This window comes from Sander vitreus, chromosome 11 (assembly GCF_031162955.1).
Source record: "Sander vitreus isolate 19-12246 chromosome 11, sanVit1, whole genome shotgun sequence".
Lineage (NCBI taxonomy): Eukaryota > Metazoa > Chordata > Actinopteri > Perciformes > Percidae > Sander > Sander vitreus.
Window position 1 is genome coordinate 22660676 of NC_135865.1, and position 16782 is coordinate 22677457.

A 16782-nucleotide genomic window follows, 5' to 3' on the forward strand; every position below is an offset into this window, starting at 1 on the left:
GTTTGTTTGTTTTGTTTTCCTCGAGACCGCAGAGAGTGGGGGGTGGGTGAGGGTTTTTGTTCTTGTTCAATTTGTGTTTATCTGTTCTGTGCACCATCTGCTATTACCTGTCACACGTTGTGTAATTTGTTTTGTATGTCTGAAGGTGCCAATAAAAAAAGTTGATCACAAAAAAAATCTCAATTTGTCCAATACTTGGACCAATGACAAATCTAATGACATTCTCAATAGGCCTCAGCTGTACTTGTGTTTAGTGCTAGTTATGTTAGCACGCTAACACAATAAAATCAGATGGTGAAAATGGTAAACATTATACCTGCTAAACATCAGTATGTTAGAATAGCATCAGCATTTAGCTCAAAGCACCGCTCTGCCATAGTACAGCCTCACAGAGCTGCTAGCATGCCAACACTAAAATTCAAATGGAAATATTAACATTTCGATAACACTACAATTTTATTTCTGCTGAGAAAGATTGTATGATATGATTGAAAGCTCCAAAAAAAAGTCACTAAATGGACCTTGTGGTGAGATTGTTTTGTCAACTACTGGTTCCAAGGGGTCAAACTTTGCTGAGATGACAAACAATAAAGTGTCAGTTTGCGGCTGGCTGTCAGGTTATGAGCTCAGCCTCTAACTGAGCTGAAAGAAAAATTGTATTCATGTGAATAAAAGGTGCATGTAAACCTGCCGGAGTGAATATGCATATTGTCTGAGAGAGCAGAGGCTGAATCATTTGCCTGTGATGTATGTCGAGCAGCGGGCAAATTGAAGCTGAGTGTCGACCACGCTTAATTGTCATCGCCAATTAGTGCATTGTGGGACGCCCACAATGGATCAACTGTAACGAGTAGAACGAAGTCCTTTGTGCTTCTCCAATGGCCCGCGGGCCAGTCAAGACTCATTTAGGGCCCGAACAACGACAATGCCAATGAAATGCCAACGAAAATGAAAACAAAAGACAGTTTAAGGAGAAAAAGAGGATGGAGGAAAGAAAAAGAGAGCAGGAGGGGGGAGGTGGACAACGGTCACAGGGGAATGAAGGACTGGGCCTCTGCTCTCCCAACATGAGAGGAGGGTGTATGGCACGCACACACCACACACACACACACACACACACACACACACACACACACACACACACACACACACACCCCCGACATTTAGCAAGCTGCTACACAAAAGCTGGCAGGGCCCCAGTGTTCCCAGTGACCCGGTTGTTCAGAGGCTCGTTGGGCCACGTCAAAGCTTTCAGCAGGTTTGAGTAGAGCAGATTGTCTGTGTGCTTTTGTCAATGTTAAAGGGTAGATCCACTGTTTTTATCCTACTCAAATCCTTATTAAAATGTGTTTGCAATTAAGCATAAAACAGCTTCCTTACCAGGCACTTTCACTCATTACAAACAGAGAATCATTGAAGCCAAAACCAAGAGTAATTATTATTATTTGTTTTGTTTTTTTTAAAGTTCTTAGGCAGGGTTATATCCAGGACTTTAAAAAAACATTGAGGTCATGAATCCCCCCTCCCCCCCCAGCAGAACCACAACAACCTAAAAAAGTTTGACTAGCTGCCAACCAAACTCTGTCCAATTTTCTGAGTATTTAAGAAATTCCTAACTTTATTTGTTTATTTAACTGTTCTCTATCACATTCTCCCTACATGGTCTAATTATCGTTTTCTCTGCACTGGCACATATGTAATGTTATTTCAATGCATTTAGATTTTGTCTATTAACAGTCAAATTGAAGATGTTTAGTCCAAGAAATATCAGAATCAGCCTCAGAACTATATACAGTATGTGTAATCGTATAATGTAAGCTCCTCTTTATGTCATTAAACCCATACATTCACAGAAATATTACCCAAAGCATGATGTCTGATTCTATGGCCCTGCTCACAGGATAATCTGCCAACAGAAAGCTAATTAGAACTGAGTTCACTTATCACTGATGTCAATATACTCTAGCTCCACCTTTGTTGAAAAGAAAACAACTCAAAACAATAAACTAAAATCCAAATAGAACTGATAACAGTGAATGATTCATGAGAGATTAAATCAATTACAATTAACACGTGTCACAGTGTTATCAACAGAGATTACACACACACACACACACACACACACACACACACACACACACACACACACACACACACACACACACACACACACACACACACACACACACACACACACACACAGACACACACACACACACACACATACAAGACACCTGTATGAGCCGACAGGGAGGAGAAATAAAAACCACAGAAGAACAGATGTTTCAAAAAGGCTTTGACACATATCTGAATATCTGAAACTGACAGTTTAGTTTTTGTGCTGATTAAAAATGTAGTGTTTCAAATACCATTTTAACTAAATATATATTATACACGCATAAATTAGATTAAAACAAAACTCCAATGACTAATATTTAACTAAAACTAATTCGTCAAAAGACTAAAACAAAATCAAAAGCAGGTGCTAAAATTCACACTGACCCCTTGTAGGCTTGAAAAATGGCTCCAAACATTTTCGATCTTGCTCTCTCAGCTTAAATCAGCTTGGAGTCACAGAAGTTTCAATGGATTCCAACGGAAACAGAGTTACGGTAAAAAAAAACCCGTCAAAACTTCCATAGAAACTTGTTAAACTACAGAGGCAGATAATCACCTTGTTTATCGTTACCCTGTTAGTTCAGGGCCTTAGTTAGTTTGCCTTCTAATTGCTCTGAAGTTCTTCTAGAAGTTGTATCTATGTTGTTTTTTTAACATTTAAATTGTTTTTCCTCCCTTCCAGGCAGCAGTTGGTTTCTATACATTTCACCATCACATTAAAATCAACTTGCAGAGACTTAATGCAGCCGGATGTCAATACAGATAGATGTAAAAAGTCTGACACAACAGTAACTCTGACAACAAAAGTGTGAGACAAACAAAAAATGTGATGTCTGTTCACTGTGGTGGATCACCTCACTCAAACAAGCTCCAAGTCTGCATGTTAGTTTTTCATGCAGCGCTGAAAGTGGCTGACACACAATCTACAGTATGCTTGGTCAAGTCTGCATCATTTGTAAGTAATTAGCTGAAAGGTTTGTTCAGAATGAAGATTTAGAGGCACAACGATTACAATCAAGTCAACGGAAAGAAAGGTGTGGACACGGATTTGTCTGACCATGTGTCCTCTCTGTCAACTACAGTATAAAACAAAAGCATGAGATGAGGAGGTAAGACAATGAGAGTTAGAAATGATTCAAAAATTGCAAAAACCCAAAGCTGATTGACTTAATTTACGACAAAGAGAAGAAAAGAGAAATGCTAGCAAGCTAACAGCTAATGTTTGCACGGTCTGTGAATTGCCTGTTTTGAGTAAATAAACATGGACTACAAAAAATATTTCACATGAAGAAATACATTTGTAATTTATCTGAAGAAAACCTTAAAGAGGAACTCCGCCAATTTTACACATCTAAGTGTGTCTTACAAGTGCTGAGGTAGGACTACTACTGCATGTGTGAAAAATGTTGTGTAAAGTCTTTTGTTTTGATAAATTGCCTCAAGTGATGTCACTTGAGTCTGAGACGGCTGATTCTCAAGACTACAAGTTTGAAAGTTAAACAAATCTGGAGGTGTGGAGTTAGAAAGAAGTGAGTGCTTCAGGCTAGAGGTTAAAATTAGCCGCTACTAGCATAACACAGCCAAACCTCCGATCCAGCTGACTGTGGTCGAGTTGCATTGTGGGTAATATAGGCAGCAGGTTTTGACAAGGAAAATGGATGCGTGAAATTAACACGATCTATCTGGTTCTGCTGCATCAATTTTAATTCCTAAAAAACAAACAAAAACGATAGTGTTTCCGACAATGTTTAGAGTGCAATGCGAATCTCTTTGAAATCAGGATTTCTCAACCTTCTCTGGTCCCTTTTTAGCTCCCAAAATTCTCTAAGTGACTCCAGTAAGTTTTCTAGTTTGACATGAATTTGATCACATTGAATCTGTAGTTTTTGTAAGATTTCACATTGACCACACAGAGTCCTAATGCCAAGGTTGAGAAACTCTTGGTAGGTCCTTTAAACATCTGTCGAAATGGCGAGAAGTCCAGAAACATTTGGTTTAGCATTTTTGTCTTCAATCAATTTAATCATAAGTACCTAATTTTGATAAAATTAATAAAGTAGGTTGATGTTTAATAAAATGAAAATAAAAAATGAGTTTGTGCTCTTGTACTTCTGTCTTTGTGAGGACCAGTTTGAGTTTTAGACCTTGATTGTGAGAGGATTTTCCAGTAGCTATGTTTCTGTTGTTCTATTCTTCTTCAAATGGCTGTTTGAGGGTTTGAATTCACATTAGTAAGTTAAGGTAACAAAGACAAGGTATAATTCATTATGTCAATGAGGGTCCTCACAGGTATAAAAGTACAAATGTGTGTATCTTGTGGTTACATGATCAACAAGTGATGCAGGTCTCCTTGTGTTCCCACTTAAAGCTTGGGAAATCACCACAAGTAATCACATATGTATGTGTGAGTGTGTTTACACGAGATTGATGCCGTCCAGGCTTTACACGTGAACTCCTCGTTGTTTGCTTTCATTTGTCAAAGTAACCTGAGTGAAGGTAAATCAGACTGCGAAAAATGTTAAGCACACAAACACACCCTTTAAGACCTTTGTCCCCCAGAGAGCGTTGTGACCTTTGTCCGATGTGGGATGTGTGTGTGTGTGTGTGTGTGTGTGGAAAGAGAACAGAGTCATACGATCAGATATTGAGCACCACAGATTTTTCCAATTATTTTGATTAAGTTGTATTTAGACATCAATCCAATGCTGGCAACGTTTACTCACTTAGTCTCCACACACACACTCATACATGTTGTATGGAATAGGAACGGGTATTACACCTCTATACTTTTTCTGGTATGGAAACGGATCTGTAGCTCCAAGTATCAACTGTCGAGTACTTAAAGTTTTAGATTGTTTACATATCCGATCAAATAGTTCCTGATTCAAATGAAAACCTAATAATGTATGTATAAGTAACTGTTTTGGTATTGCTACTGAAACTGAAGGCATTGGCACAGCAAGTATCAAACATGTTCAACTGATACCTTAGATGTGAAACACTATTTATTTGATCGTATGAAATTGTCTCCATGAAGAGTGTCAACACATACTTTTTACTCAGTTTCCTTAAACTTTGTGAAAATCCAAATAAGCTTTTATAAAAAAATGTTTTGAAGGTTTAAACACTGCTGATGTGTGACTTCACCGGCTCACGTCATTACACTGCTGTCTGTTGATTTTAATATAGCCACTTCACGTTTCACGTACCTTTCTTGTATACACTGTATAACATCCATACATGAAGATACCATGTATGGATTTCAGAAAGACAATCACTGCATAGAGTAAATAACCAAGTGATAAGAAAACAGCTGCCTGTCTGACAGTAGAGATGCTGACAACCCAGAGAACAATTATTGTTGTTGTTTTGTAGCTTTGAAATGACAGTAGTTTTAAAATAACTTAGAAAGCCTAAGAAAGTTTTGAAAATGTAATAATTGTGTATGTATGTCTTCTGTTCAATGACTCTGTTATCATTTATGTAGGCGTTACCAATCAGCCGTTTGATGACAGAGGAAGAAGAAGACGAGGAAGAACTGGTGTCCTCTTTACCTTGCCAACAAATAAATTGTTTAAAAATACAACATGTAGGCTGTGAATAAATGGATAATCATAAACATTTAGCCTGCTATGACTGTGCATGGTTTTATGTCTGTTGTATGTGTTGTAGCCTATTAAATGTGTCTGTCCATCATGTCGCTGTCGTGGTCTTTGATGTAAGCAGAGCTAACAGGAAATGACAAACTGAGACTAGAAGTCTGTCAGAAGTCAGGGACAGTGTATGTGAACAAACTACATATTAATATTCCTCTATGCATACAGCTGAGCATGTATCATCATATTGAAAGGACCAATTTAAAGATACAACTCTAAATTGGTCCTTGTGGGAACACAGGAACAATAAGACAGAAGAAAACAGAAGGAATTGAAACAGAATTGACTGTTTGAGACAATCAAATTAAGTAAAATGAATATATTGGACGACCAAATTAGAGCAATGGAAACAAGCAATGAGCAAAGAATATTCAGGAAATAAGAAATGAACCAAGACTGTGAAAAACAGACTGCAAGAAGGAAAGAGAGAATAGGAAAAAACACGATGAATTGCTGTAGATGCTACCAATAATGTGAATTGAAAATGTGAATCTCAAATGCCACAGAATATACCTGTACAATTATTGTTGTTATTGTGTGTGTGTGTGTGTGTGTGTGTGTGTGTGTGTGTGTGTGTGTGTGTGTGTGTGTGTGTGTGTGTGTGTGTGTGTGGTCGTTTGGTCAGGTTGCCAGTGGGTGGAGAGACCTCATCCATCATCTGATACCTTCAAGCTCTCCTTGTAAACTCTTACCTCCTAATGCAGGAAGTCATAAATACAACTCACTGATGCATTCAGGTGCTGTCGGTGGCTGATGATAACAACATGGGCTGTGTCAAAAGTGGCTTTTCGACATCAGGCTTCACTGAGCTGCAAAATAAAGAGGAAAGAATCAAGTCAGGAAGTTCTCATTTCAATGGTTTCAACCTGTGTGGATTCCACATGAAGTACATGTTTATAAATGACAAATCTAGATTAGAACTACATTTGTCAGATCATACTGGAGATCAGACGTTGAGTTGAATTACAGTGTTTTAATTAGTCAGATCATTCACATATGTTAGTGTAGTAAATAACCTACCACATTAAACAAATACTCAAATCATGCATGGACTATTATTTGTGTTGCATTAACATGCAAACAGAGTTTTGATGTTGTAGATGATTGAGGTGGATCTCATTTGAACTATAGACTGTAAATTAATATGATCCTTAGTGTTAAAACGTTTGGATGATTAATTAGTCGATTCAGTCGATTCATGTATCAAGAAAAACTGTCAATGCAACATGAAACTAAAAAACTAAAAAAAACATACAGTACTAGAGTATATTTACTTAGTTACTTTGCTGCAAAATTACAAGGACACATGACGTAATTAAATCACTGCAAACATAAAATTGTATAATCTGTTATTTTTTTCTATTTTTAATGTACTCTTTAAATTATCTTCATTTTATTATTTTATTAAACGATGTGTCTCTTTGTAGGGCCTCGCTCATCCGCTCATGGTCGAATCATGACATTTCCGACAGCCCCTGAATGCAGCAGTCCCCGTGTGTGATGAGGAGGTGCTGCAGCAGCAGCAGCTTCAGACGGACTTTATTCCGTCCTGGGGCTCAGAGAAGGCTGTACGCGCACGCTGCTGCACTTGATAACACGGAATAAGTTTTTACCCTGAAGGACGCTAAGAGTTATTCTTGTGTTTTATTTTGTTTTCCTTTAGAGGCAACAGAGATGACACTTGTGAAACTTTGAAAAGAAAAGAAAAAGACTAACATGTGCCTGAAAGCCGTTTCATGTTACTGAGGGAATAAACGCGGATAGTGGATGTTACACACCGGGCTCCGGACGCAGAGACTGGAGACTTTCACGATCACTTTAAACATTCATTTGTTTTCTCACATTTCCTTGGACAGCTTTTAATAGTCTTATTTTCACCGACCGCGATTCTCATAATGCGACTTTTTCTGGCGTGTGCGACCTGTCAGGAACAAACAGAGCTGGTAAAAATGTTACAAGGTTGTTACATTTATTGGAACGTGACCACCGGAGATGAACTTTCTCCGTATTGATTGCGGGAGCTCTGGTGAATGATTGACAGCAGAGGCTCGGCCTGGCGCACAAACTGGATTTACCGTCAGGAGTTCAACTTGTTTTGTTTTAATCATTAAGAGAAAAGAAGGAGCACAATATAACTCTGGCCCTGATTCATTCAACATAAGAATAGCGTTTTCATCCAGGTTTCTGAGATGAACTGACGCTAATTTACCCTCCTCCATTACTATTTTATTTCCGTTTTAATGACTCTAAATCAATCACTTTAAACCATGTTTTATAGGCCTATGGCATCTACGGTGAGGCACGCGACGTGCAGCCCGCTGTTCCCGCGGCCCCTCGTGCTACTGCTGCTGCTGTTCCGGTGTCCTGGTTTCACATTAGGAGCCTCCAAAGATCTGGTGTGTGAGCCCATAACTGTGCCCATGTGCAAGGGCATCGGCTACAACCTGACCTACATGCCCAATCAGTTCAACCACGACACCCAGGAGGAGGTGGGGCTGGAGGTGCACCAGTTCTGGCCCCTGGTCCGGATCCGCTGCTCTCCAGACCTGCTCTTCTTCCTATGCAGCATGTACACCCCCATCTGCCTGCCGGACTACCGCAAGCCGCTGCCACCCTGCCGGTCTGTGTGTGAACGGGCCAAACGGGGCTGCTCCCCTCTGATGAGCCAATACGGCTTCGAGTGGCCCGAGAGAATGAGTTGTGAACAGCTGCCCCAGCTGGGCGACGACTCGACCCTGTGCATGGACCAGAACAGCAGCGAGACCACCACCCTGGCTCCACCATTCCCCAAGCCCACCTCTAAAGGCCGAGCCAGACCACCCAGCCCCCCGCAGTGTGACAGGGAGTGCCGCTGTCGAGACCCCCTGGTCTCAATCAAGAGGGAGTCCCACACTCTGTACGGCCAGGTCCACACCGGCCCCCTACCCAACTGCGCCCAGCCCTGCCACCAGCCCTACTTCTCAGCCAACGAACGCGCCTTCACCAGCTTCTGGGTGGGACTCTGGTCGGTGCTGTGCTTCATCTCCACCTTGACCACTGTCGCCACCTTCCTCATTGACATGGAGCGCTTCCAGTACCCAGAGAGGCCCATCATCTTCCTGGCTGCATGCTACCTCTTCGTGTCTTTGGGTTACATCATCCGCCTGGTGGCAGGCCATGAGCGAGTGGCGTGTGGCGCCAGCAGCAATGTTGGTGGCGACCAGCTGCACATCCTCTACGACACCACTGGCCCCGCTCTCTGCACCCTTGTCTTCTTGTTGGTATATTTCTTTGGCATGGCCAGCTCCATCTGGTGGGTGGTGCTGTCCTTCACCTGGTTTCTGGCTGCAGGGATGAAGTGGGGCAGCGAGGCCATTGCAGGATACTCGCAGTATTTCCACCTCGCCGCCTGGCTCATCCCCAGTGTCAAGACCATTGTCGTCCTGGCTCTCAGCTCTGTGGACGGGGACCCTGTGGCTGGAATCTGCTATGTGGGGAACCAGAGTCTGGAAAGTCTGAGGGCATTCGTACTTGCACCTCTCGTGGTTTACCTCTTAACCGGCTCACTTTTCTTACTTGCCGGCTTTGTTTCTCTCTTCCGCATCAGAAGCATCATCAAGCAAGGTGGCACCAAGACGGACAAACTGGAGCGGCTGATGATCCGCATTGGGCTCTTCACGGTGCTGTACACCGTCCCCGCCACCATCGTGGTGGCATGCCTGGTCTATGAGCAGCACTACAGGCCTGGCTGGGAGCGAGCCTTGGCCTGCTCCTGCCCGTCTGAGCGCCAGCGCTTGGGCGTGGGCCCAGACTATGCCGTCTTCATGCTCAAGTACTTCATGTGCTTAGTGGTGGGCATCACATCAGGAGTCTGGATTTGGTCAGGAAAGACCCTGGAGTCCTGGAGAAGGTTTGTCACACGATGCTTCCCCTGCTGGCCACAGAAAGCCACTGCTCCACCCTCCATGTACAGTGAGGCCAGTACTGCTTTAACTGGACATACTGGAACTGGGCTAACATCAGGGATCTACCACAAAGCTGTTCCATCGCATATATGAACTGACTGGCACAGTTAAGAGGATTGATGTTCATACACTCACCTCTCTGGACACTCAGAAATAAACTAAAGTATCCAAACACCCAGAAAGTGAGTGTGGACAAACATCTGTAGGATTGTGTGCCCTGAATATCAGCTTGCACAAATACTAGATGATTGTGACAATATGACACACAAGGGACCAAACGATTCAGAGCGTAAAAAGGGAAAAAATAAGCAAACAACCTGGGTAATAGGCATTTAAACTAAACAGAATATTTAAAAGAGAGTTTTGACTTTTGTGAAAAGTGACTCCAACAATTGGAGCTGCTTTCGAGCTGAAACAGCTGAACAAACGACATTTGCTGAGAAAACAATCTTCAAACCTAATAGAGTTTCATGGATCAATGATGGCATCGCACATGCTTCTACCTGTCTGCTTATCCTGAGCACTAAGAGAGAAAAACATATTTATTTATGTATATATTGTATAAAGTTGCTCTAAAAACAATTAGGTGTATGGTGGGATATGTTTAGTTTGTAACCAACCAATGCCACTGCCACAAGCTAAGTGTAAGACACCAGAGAAACAAATCTTGTCTGATTTGAATTGTATAAACTTGTACATAAATGTGTTGTTTCATGTTAATGTTTGAGTGTGATATCCGGTAGGGTGGATGACGATATCATCGTCCATCATGATGTTTTACTGTAAACATCGTCAACTGCCAATTTAGGGGACATCGCCCAACCCTAATATCTGGTGTGTTTTGTATGATTAGAAACTGAAACAGCTGAGAAACTCTTTGTTTAGGTTTTCCCAGACTTAGAAGTAATCTGGGAATCAAACAAGAAGCAATTCAGCCTTGATGGATACCGTTATAACCTCTAAGCGCTGTTGTTGGTTTACATCCCATTTAAAGTTCCTAAAGTCTGTTTCTGAACTAGTTTTGTTCATGTTCTGTGAACTAACAGGCAGTGATTATGTTAAAGCTGCAGGATGAAACTGACCTTGGCCTTTACCCCCCTCTGCTGGTCGACAGTGGAGCTGCTCACTTTGTGTTCTCCACATCAGGGACTCCCCCTAACAGATCAACATTAGACCACAGACCCTCAGTTAAATAAGATGTTGTACCCAAACTATCTAAAAATGTACGCATTACGGAACAATAGTGGTTACAGTGAAATCCACTATTTGAATAGGTTTTTAATTCAATTTTTTTTTTACATGATTTCTGTTTGACAATTCTGCTGTGGACTCCCTGAAACCAACTCAAGGGCCTCTACAAAGGTCCCTGGACCTCACTTTGAGAACCATTGCTCTACTTTTCTTGTGATTTCAAGACATGGACTCTGAACAGACAGATGTTAGGATTATAGATTTTTGAAATAATTAGTTGATGGTCAGAAAATTAACCAGCAACATGTTTGATAATCGACTAATTATTAAAGTAATTTAAGGCAGAAATGCCAAAAATGTGTCGTTTCAGCTTCTCCAATCTCTTGGTTTCATAAACACCGTTAACTGATGTTTGCAGTTGGTTGGAGAAAACAAGCAATATGTCCCCCTGGTGACAGGCATTTTCACAATCAAGACAAAAATTAACAGATTAGAAAAAACTCACAGCACACTTATTTTTCTTAACCATTATGTTGCTTTTATTGGGACAATTTGACTTCAATCTAAGTGACTTCAAACCACATCATTCCATTATTAGTCAGAAATAGTACTGAAATATTTAGTCTAGTAATTCATCAAAAATATGAATCGCTAATCATTTTAAATTCACAGAAGACGAAACAAGACATTTTCGGCTCTACCCTCTAAAATATGAGGATTTACTGCTTTTTGATGATCTTTAAAAACTAATTTAAATTCAATATTTTAGGTGTTTGGGACCATTGCATAGACAAAATAAGGACTTTTAAATGTCCACTTTGAATGTTTGTCATTATGTTTGAGAATTTATAGCATAAACAAGCACTTTTGGACAATGCTGCTTTTCATCACAGTTGACTGTATTCACACCGTCTGCTGCTGACTATTATGGAAATCTGTACTGAGTTGTATGAAACAACATTCTAGAGCAGAAAGTCTTAGGGGTCTGTGGTTTAATGTCGATGATCCGTTTTAGGAGCCTTGACAACATAAACTGAAGGAACCTACTGTCTCCTTTCAGAGGTCACAACATTGGAAGACAAGAAAGTGAACTAAATGACTGAGAAATTGAAAAAAAAAAAAACACATTTGTTTTCTGCTGTGATGGTCTGTGATATTTCATTCAGTGCTGTTGGCCAATTGTGTTGTTTAGACTACTGTGTGTCCACATGCTAGATGATATCTCTAATTTATTAGCCTGATTTGTGCGAGTGAATGCGATTGTGTGAGCAATGATGAATGCCAGTTAGTGTTGGTAAAGTGCTTTGTTATTGATAGAGTTCCTCAAAAGATTATAAAAAAAAAATATTGTAGATTTTGATTCATATTGTGGAATTAAAACTGAGTTGATCTCGAGTTAAGTGCATGTTTCATGTACGTCTGAGTGTTTCTGTATATCTGGCGTCACATATGTTGATTCGAGGTTTCTGGACTTGAGAGCAGAATAGTTTTATTCTAGTGGCAATGGTTCAAGTACGTATGGACCAGTCTGACAATGTATATTTGAGCTATGTTTGAGTTTGTGGTCATATTTCAACTAGAAGAAAATCACGTGTTAAACGTCTTGATTTAAAAGTTGAATTTGGGGGGGGGAAAAGCTTAAATTCCAGTATAATCTCCACATAATGAAAGTTAAACTGTTTAGTGGCAATAAACATAATTTTAAAAATCAAAATCAAATACAATATCCAGTAATGGGGCATTTAGAGGAACTGAAAAAAGTTATTAACGTCAACAAAGTCTTACTCACTTGGAGGCTCCCGTTTTCCTCAAATGTGTTGCTGCTTTCTGCACGTCATACTGGTGGTCGCTTGCTTGTAGTGACCACAGCCCGATAGAACTTCTCTCTTCCGACAGTCGCCTCATTCACTAACATCTATCTGTACTCTGTAGTAAGCAGTACATTTAGATTTGGACACTCATGAATCACTGACAGTAAGTAGTTAAGGACACTTCATTTGTCACATTCAGAATTCAGACACTAAAATCGAAGCGAAAAGCAATTCATAGACTCCACTAGGTCGCAAATAGGGAATGAGGAATTCAGACATCACATACTGAGTGATTCTGTTTTTTGATTTGTTTACCTGAGCTAGGAGTGGGCGATATAAATAGACTCTCTATGTATCACTATGTCGATACATAGCATGATTTGGTAAATCTATTAAGAACGGTTTAGTAAAATAGACCAGCTCATTACAGTAAATACTAATCCAAATCATGATACCTCATCACATTGCATTGCACACAGTGACATAATGCAGGGGTTAAAGCAAGAAACCATCCGTGAGCCTGAAATGCTGCCCTGGAGGAAATGTGTACAACGTATATTATACACAATAAGCATTATATAAATGTAAAACTTGGCATGGTGGCTGAGAACTTTAAGCCCTGCATAATGCAACCAGATATATTAAAAGTAAAAAACAGTACTGCACAATCTCTGACAGTTGACAAAAGGCCATATGCACCATAGTTTGTTCACTGCAGAAGCACTAGAACTTCAATGTTTCTGAATGCAGTATTGGATTGATAAAAAACGGTTACACTTTACTTACTTTTTGAAGGTATCTACATAAGAGTGACATGACACTGTAAACGTTTATAAACAAGTCATAAACGTTTATAACATAACGCTTCTTTTAGTAACTGTCATTGGGTTTTTGTCATGACAGGTTATGGTTAGGGTTCACGTGTTCATGACACTTATGTAGATACCTTCAAGTGTCACCAAAAAAACCTCTTAAACTCATATTCATACACTGGCTGTATAATAGTAAAGTTACACATTGGCAATATTTGCAAAAACAACTGATTTTGTAGGGTTTTAAACAGTGTTCAAAACAACGTATTTACCATGGGAGAAATCTTTACTGGGTCCTACTGTAATGTGATTGAATTAATAACTAAGTGTGTAGAAAACCATTGGCCCAGGACACAAACATGTAGCTACACATGAAAATGACATATGACAAAGTTCTTTTACATCATAGTCATACATACATATATTTCTTGAAGCTGCACTTTCAGAATCAGAAAAGCTTTATTGCAAAGTAAGTTAAACAAACAGGTTAAACAGAACAAACAATATAAGTATAAAAAAAATTATATATATATATATATATATACACACATACACATACATATATACACACACATACACATACATATATATATACATATATATATACACATACATACATACATACATATACACATACATACATATATATATACATATATATATACACATACATACATATACACATACATATATATATATACACACACACACACACACAGAATGTACTAAAAATAAGAGAGTAAGAATTGGAGTCACAGGGTGATGGGGGCAGGTGGGGCTGAATTCTTCCTGAAGTCCACAACCATCTCCACTGTCTTTAGAGCGTTGAGCCCTAGATTGTTTTGCTTGCACCAGGTCACCAGGTGGTCAGCCTCCCACCTGTAGGCGGACTCGTCTCCATCAGAGATGAGTCCGAAAAGGGAGGGGTCGTCTGCGAACTTCAAAAGCTTGACAGACTGGTGACCGGAGGTGCAGCTGTTGGTGTACAGGGAGAAGAGCAGGGGGGAAAGAACACAGCCCTGAGGGGATCCGGTGCTGATGGTCTGTGAGTCGAGGACATTGTTTCCCCAGCTTCACATGCTGCTTTCTGTCAGACAGGAAGTCAGTGATCCACCTGCAGGTGGAGTCAGGCATACCAAGCTGCGAGAGTTTCTCCTGGAGCAGAGCCGGGATGATGGTATTAAAGGCAGAGCTGAAGTCCACAAACAGGATCCTGGCGTAGGTTCCTGCAGAGTCCAGGTGCTGGAGAATGTAGTGGAGGGCCAGGTTGACTAGAGGCATCATCTACAGACCTATTGGCTCTGTAGGCAAACTACAGGGGGTCCACGGGGGGGGTCAGTGATGTCTTTGAGGTGTGAAAGCACAAGGCGCTCAAAGGACTTCATAACCACAGAGGTCAGGGCGACGGGTCTGGCTCTTATACGGCTCTTTGTAGTTTTACTTATTTAAACTAATGTACTTGCACTTACTACTTGTTGTCTGCACCTTCAGGGTTGAACGCACTTAGTTGTAAGTCGCTTTGGCTAAAAGCGTCAGCTAAATGACATGTAATGTAGTCCTAATTGTTGAGGAAAGAATGAACTGAGAAGAAACTTGAGCATTTCTACACTTGTCAGTTGCTATTACTTACTTTACTTGGCACCATACCGCTTTATTTACTGTTTATATGGTAGTCATAAGATGTCTGACTAAGATACCGGGTCCTAAGATCAAAACATGGTTAACAAGTGACCAACAGTGTGTGAGACTCTCTAGTTCCCTCACATTCTAATTGGTGACAAATTAGTATTATAAAAGTGCCATTTAGAAATGATATACAGAACATGGCATAATGATAGCTAAAAAGGCTAATACTTACTCATCCATACAAGCTCATCTAGGAAATTGTTTAGTTGAGGTGGGAGGACATGCAGATCCTGACACATCTTGTCTTAGGATTAGTTTAGTTAGAGATGATGGCCGATACAATATTACATAATATAATGGCATTATCTGTTTGAAAAAGCAGATAACATAACATGTAACATAACCATTTCCCCCCGAAAAGGTTAATGTATTTTATAGAAGCACAATCATTTTTTTATGATATCGGTGGAGGTGGTTTTTGCACCGGCAACTGGATGGTCGTGGACTGGTTGTACTGGCTAAATCAGCTTTGTGCTACAACAGCACAGGTAGCCGAACACGGACAACAACATATATTGATCACCTTAAAATGATCACAGATCAGACAGACAGACACAATTAACACAACATATATTTGTTACATGATTAGTGTTTATTTAAAATACTCCATCTGCAAAGGTTTATTTTTATTTTTTTTTCAATTAAAAACAAGACAAATTTCACAGCTAAGAAGCCTACATAGTAAGCAAAAAGAAGGGGAGTATCCATCAGTCTCCCCCCCCTCCCCCTCAATATCTATGTAGTTTGATTGAAAGCTCTGGTTGGGGGCCTGGGACAAGTACATGATTGGAAATCTGTTGACGGGCTCTTTAAGGCGGGGTCAGGATGGATTTGAGGGGCACAAAACTGTGGGTGGACCCAACCTACATGTTGTCATTATGTCAACCTAACTGCTATATCGAGCCACTCAATAAAATACCGATCCAGAATCTGTTAAAAAAAAAATAAATAAAAAAAAACGCTCCTTTTAGACCACCTGAAGTGTCTGGAAAGTAAAACTGACCCCAGATTGACACTCCTGATTCTCGACATACTACAGCTGACTGAAGGTTTGCTTACTTCAGCCAACTCCTGTGGAATATTTATAGTTTAATACTTTGACATGCAGTGTGCTCAATCCAAATTCAAAATGTGTAGATAATTTACTGAAACAGTATCCAACACCACTGGAATTAACAGTAAACACGTCTTTTTAACACTCTCAAAAGTTACTTTTGGTATAAACTATGATTTACAAGGAACAGCTTTAGCATTCGATCGGATGTGCCTATTAAAAGAGAAGTCTGGTGATATTAATTATTTTCTTATTGTAAACAAATCCCATGAAAAAACCAAAACCACCAATGAATTGATCCTATTAATAAGTATTGTCGATGTTTTCAAAGCCCAATATATCTCATTCCTCTGTGACAGAGACAATTTCATTTAGTGTCAAATCATAACAGAAAGTTCTCTCAGGACACTTTACAGAGAAGGTCTAGACCACACTCTAATTTTACACATAGCCAACAATTACCCCAAGAGCAATTGCGAGGAAAAACTACCTTTTAACAGGCAGAAACCT

General features: G+C 40.1%; 1 protein-coding gene across 1 annotated transcript; it reads left to right on the forward strand.

The window, feature by feature from the left end:
- Positions 1–7333: 7333 nt before the first annotated feature.
- fzd5 (frizzled class receptor 5) lies at positions 7334–12302 on the forward strand. Its single transcript, XM_078262384.1, has one exon. The coding sequence runs from the start codon at positions 8042–8044 to the stop codon at positions 9809–9811; it is 1770 nt and encodes a 589-aa protein (XP_078118510.1). The 5' UTR covers positions 7334–8041; the 3' UTR covers positions 9812–12302.
- Positions 12303–16782: the final 4480 nt, after the last annotated feature.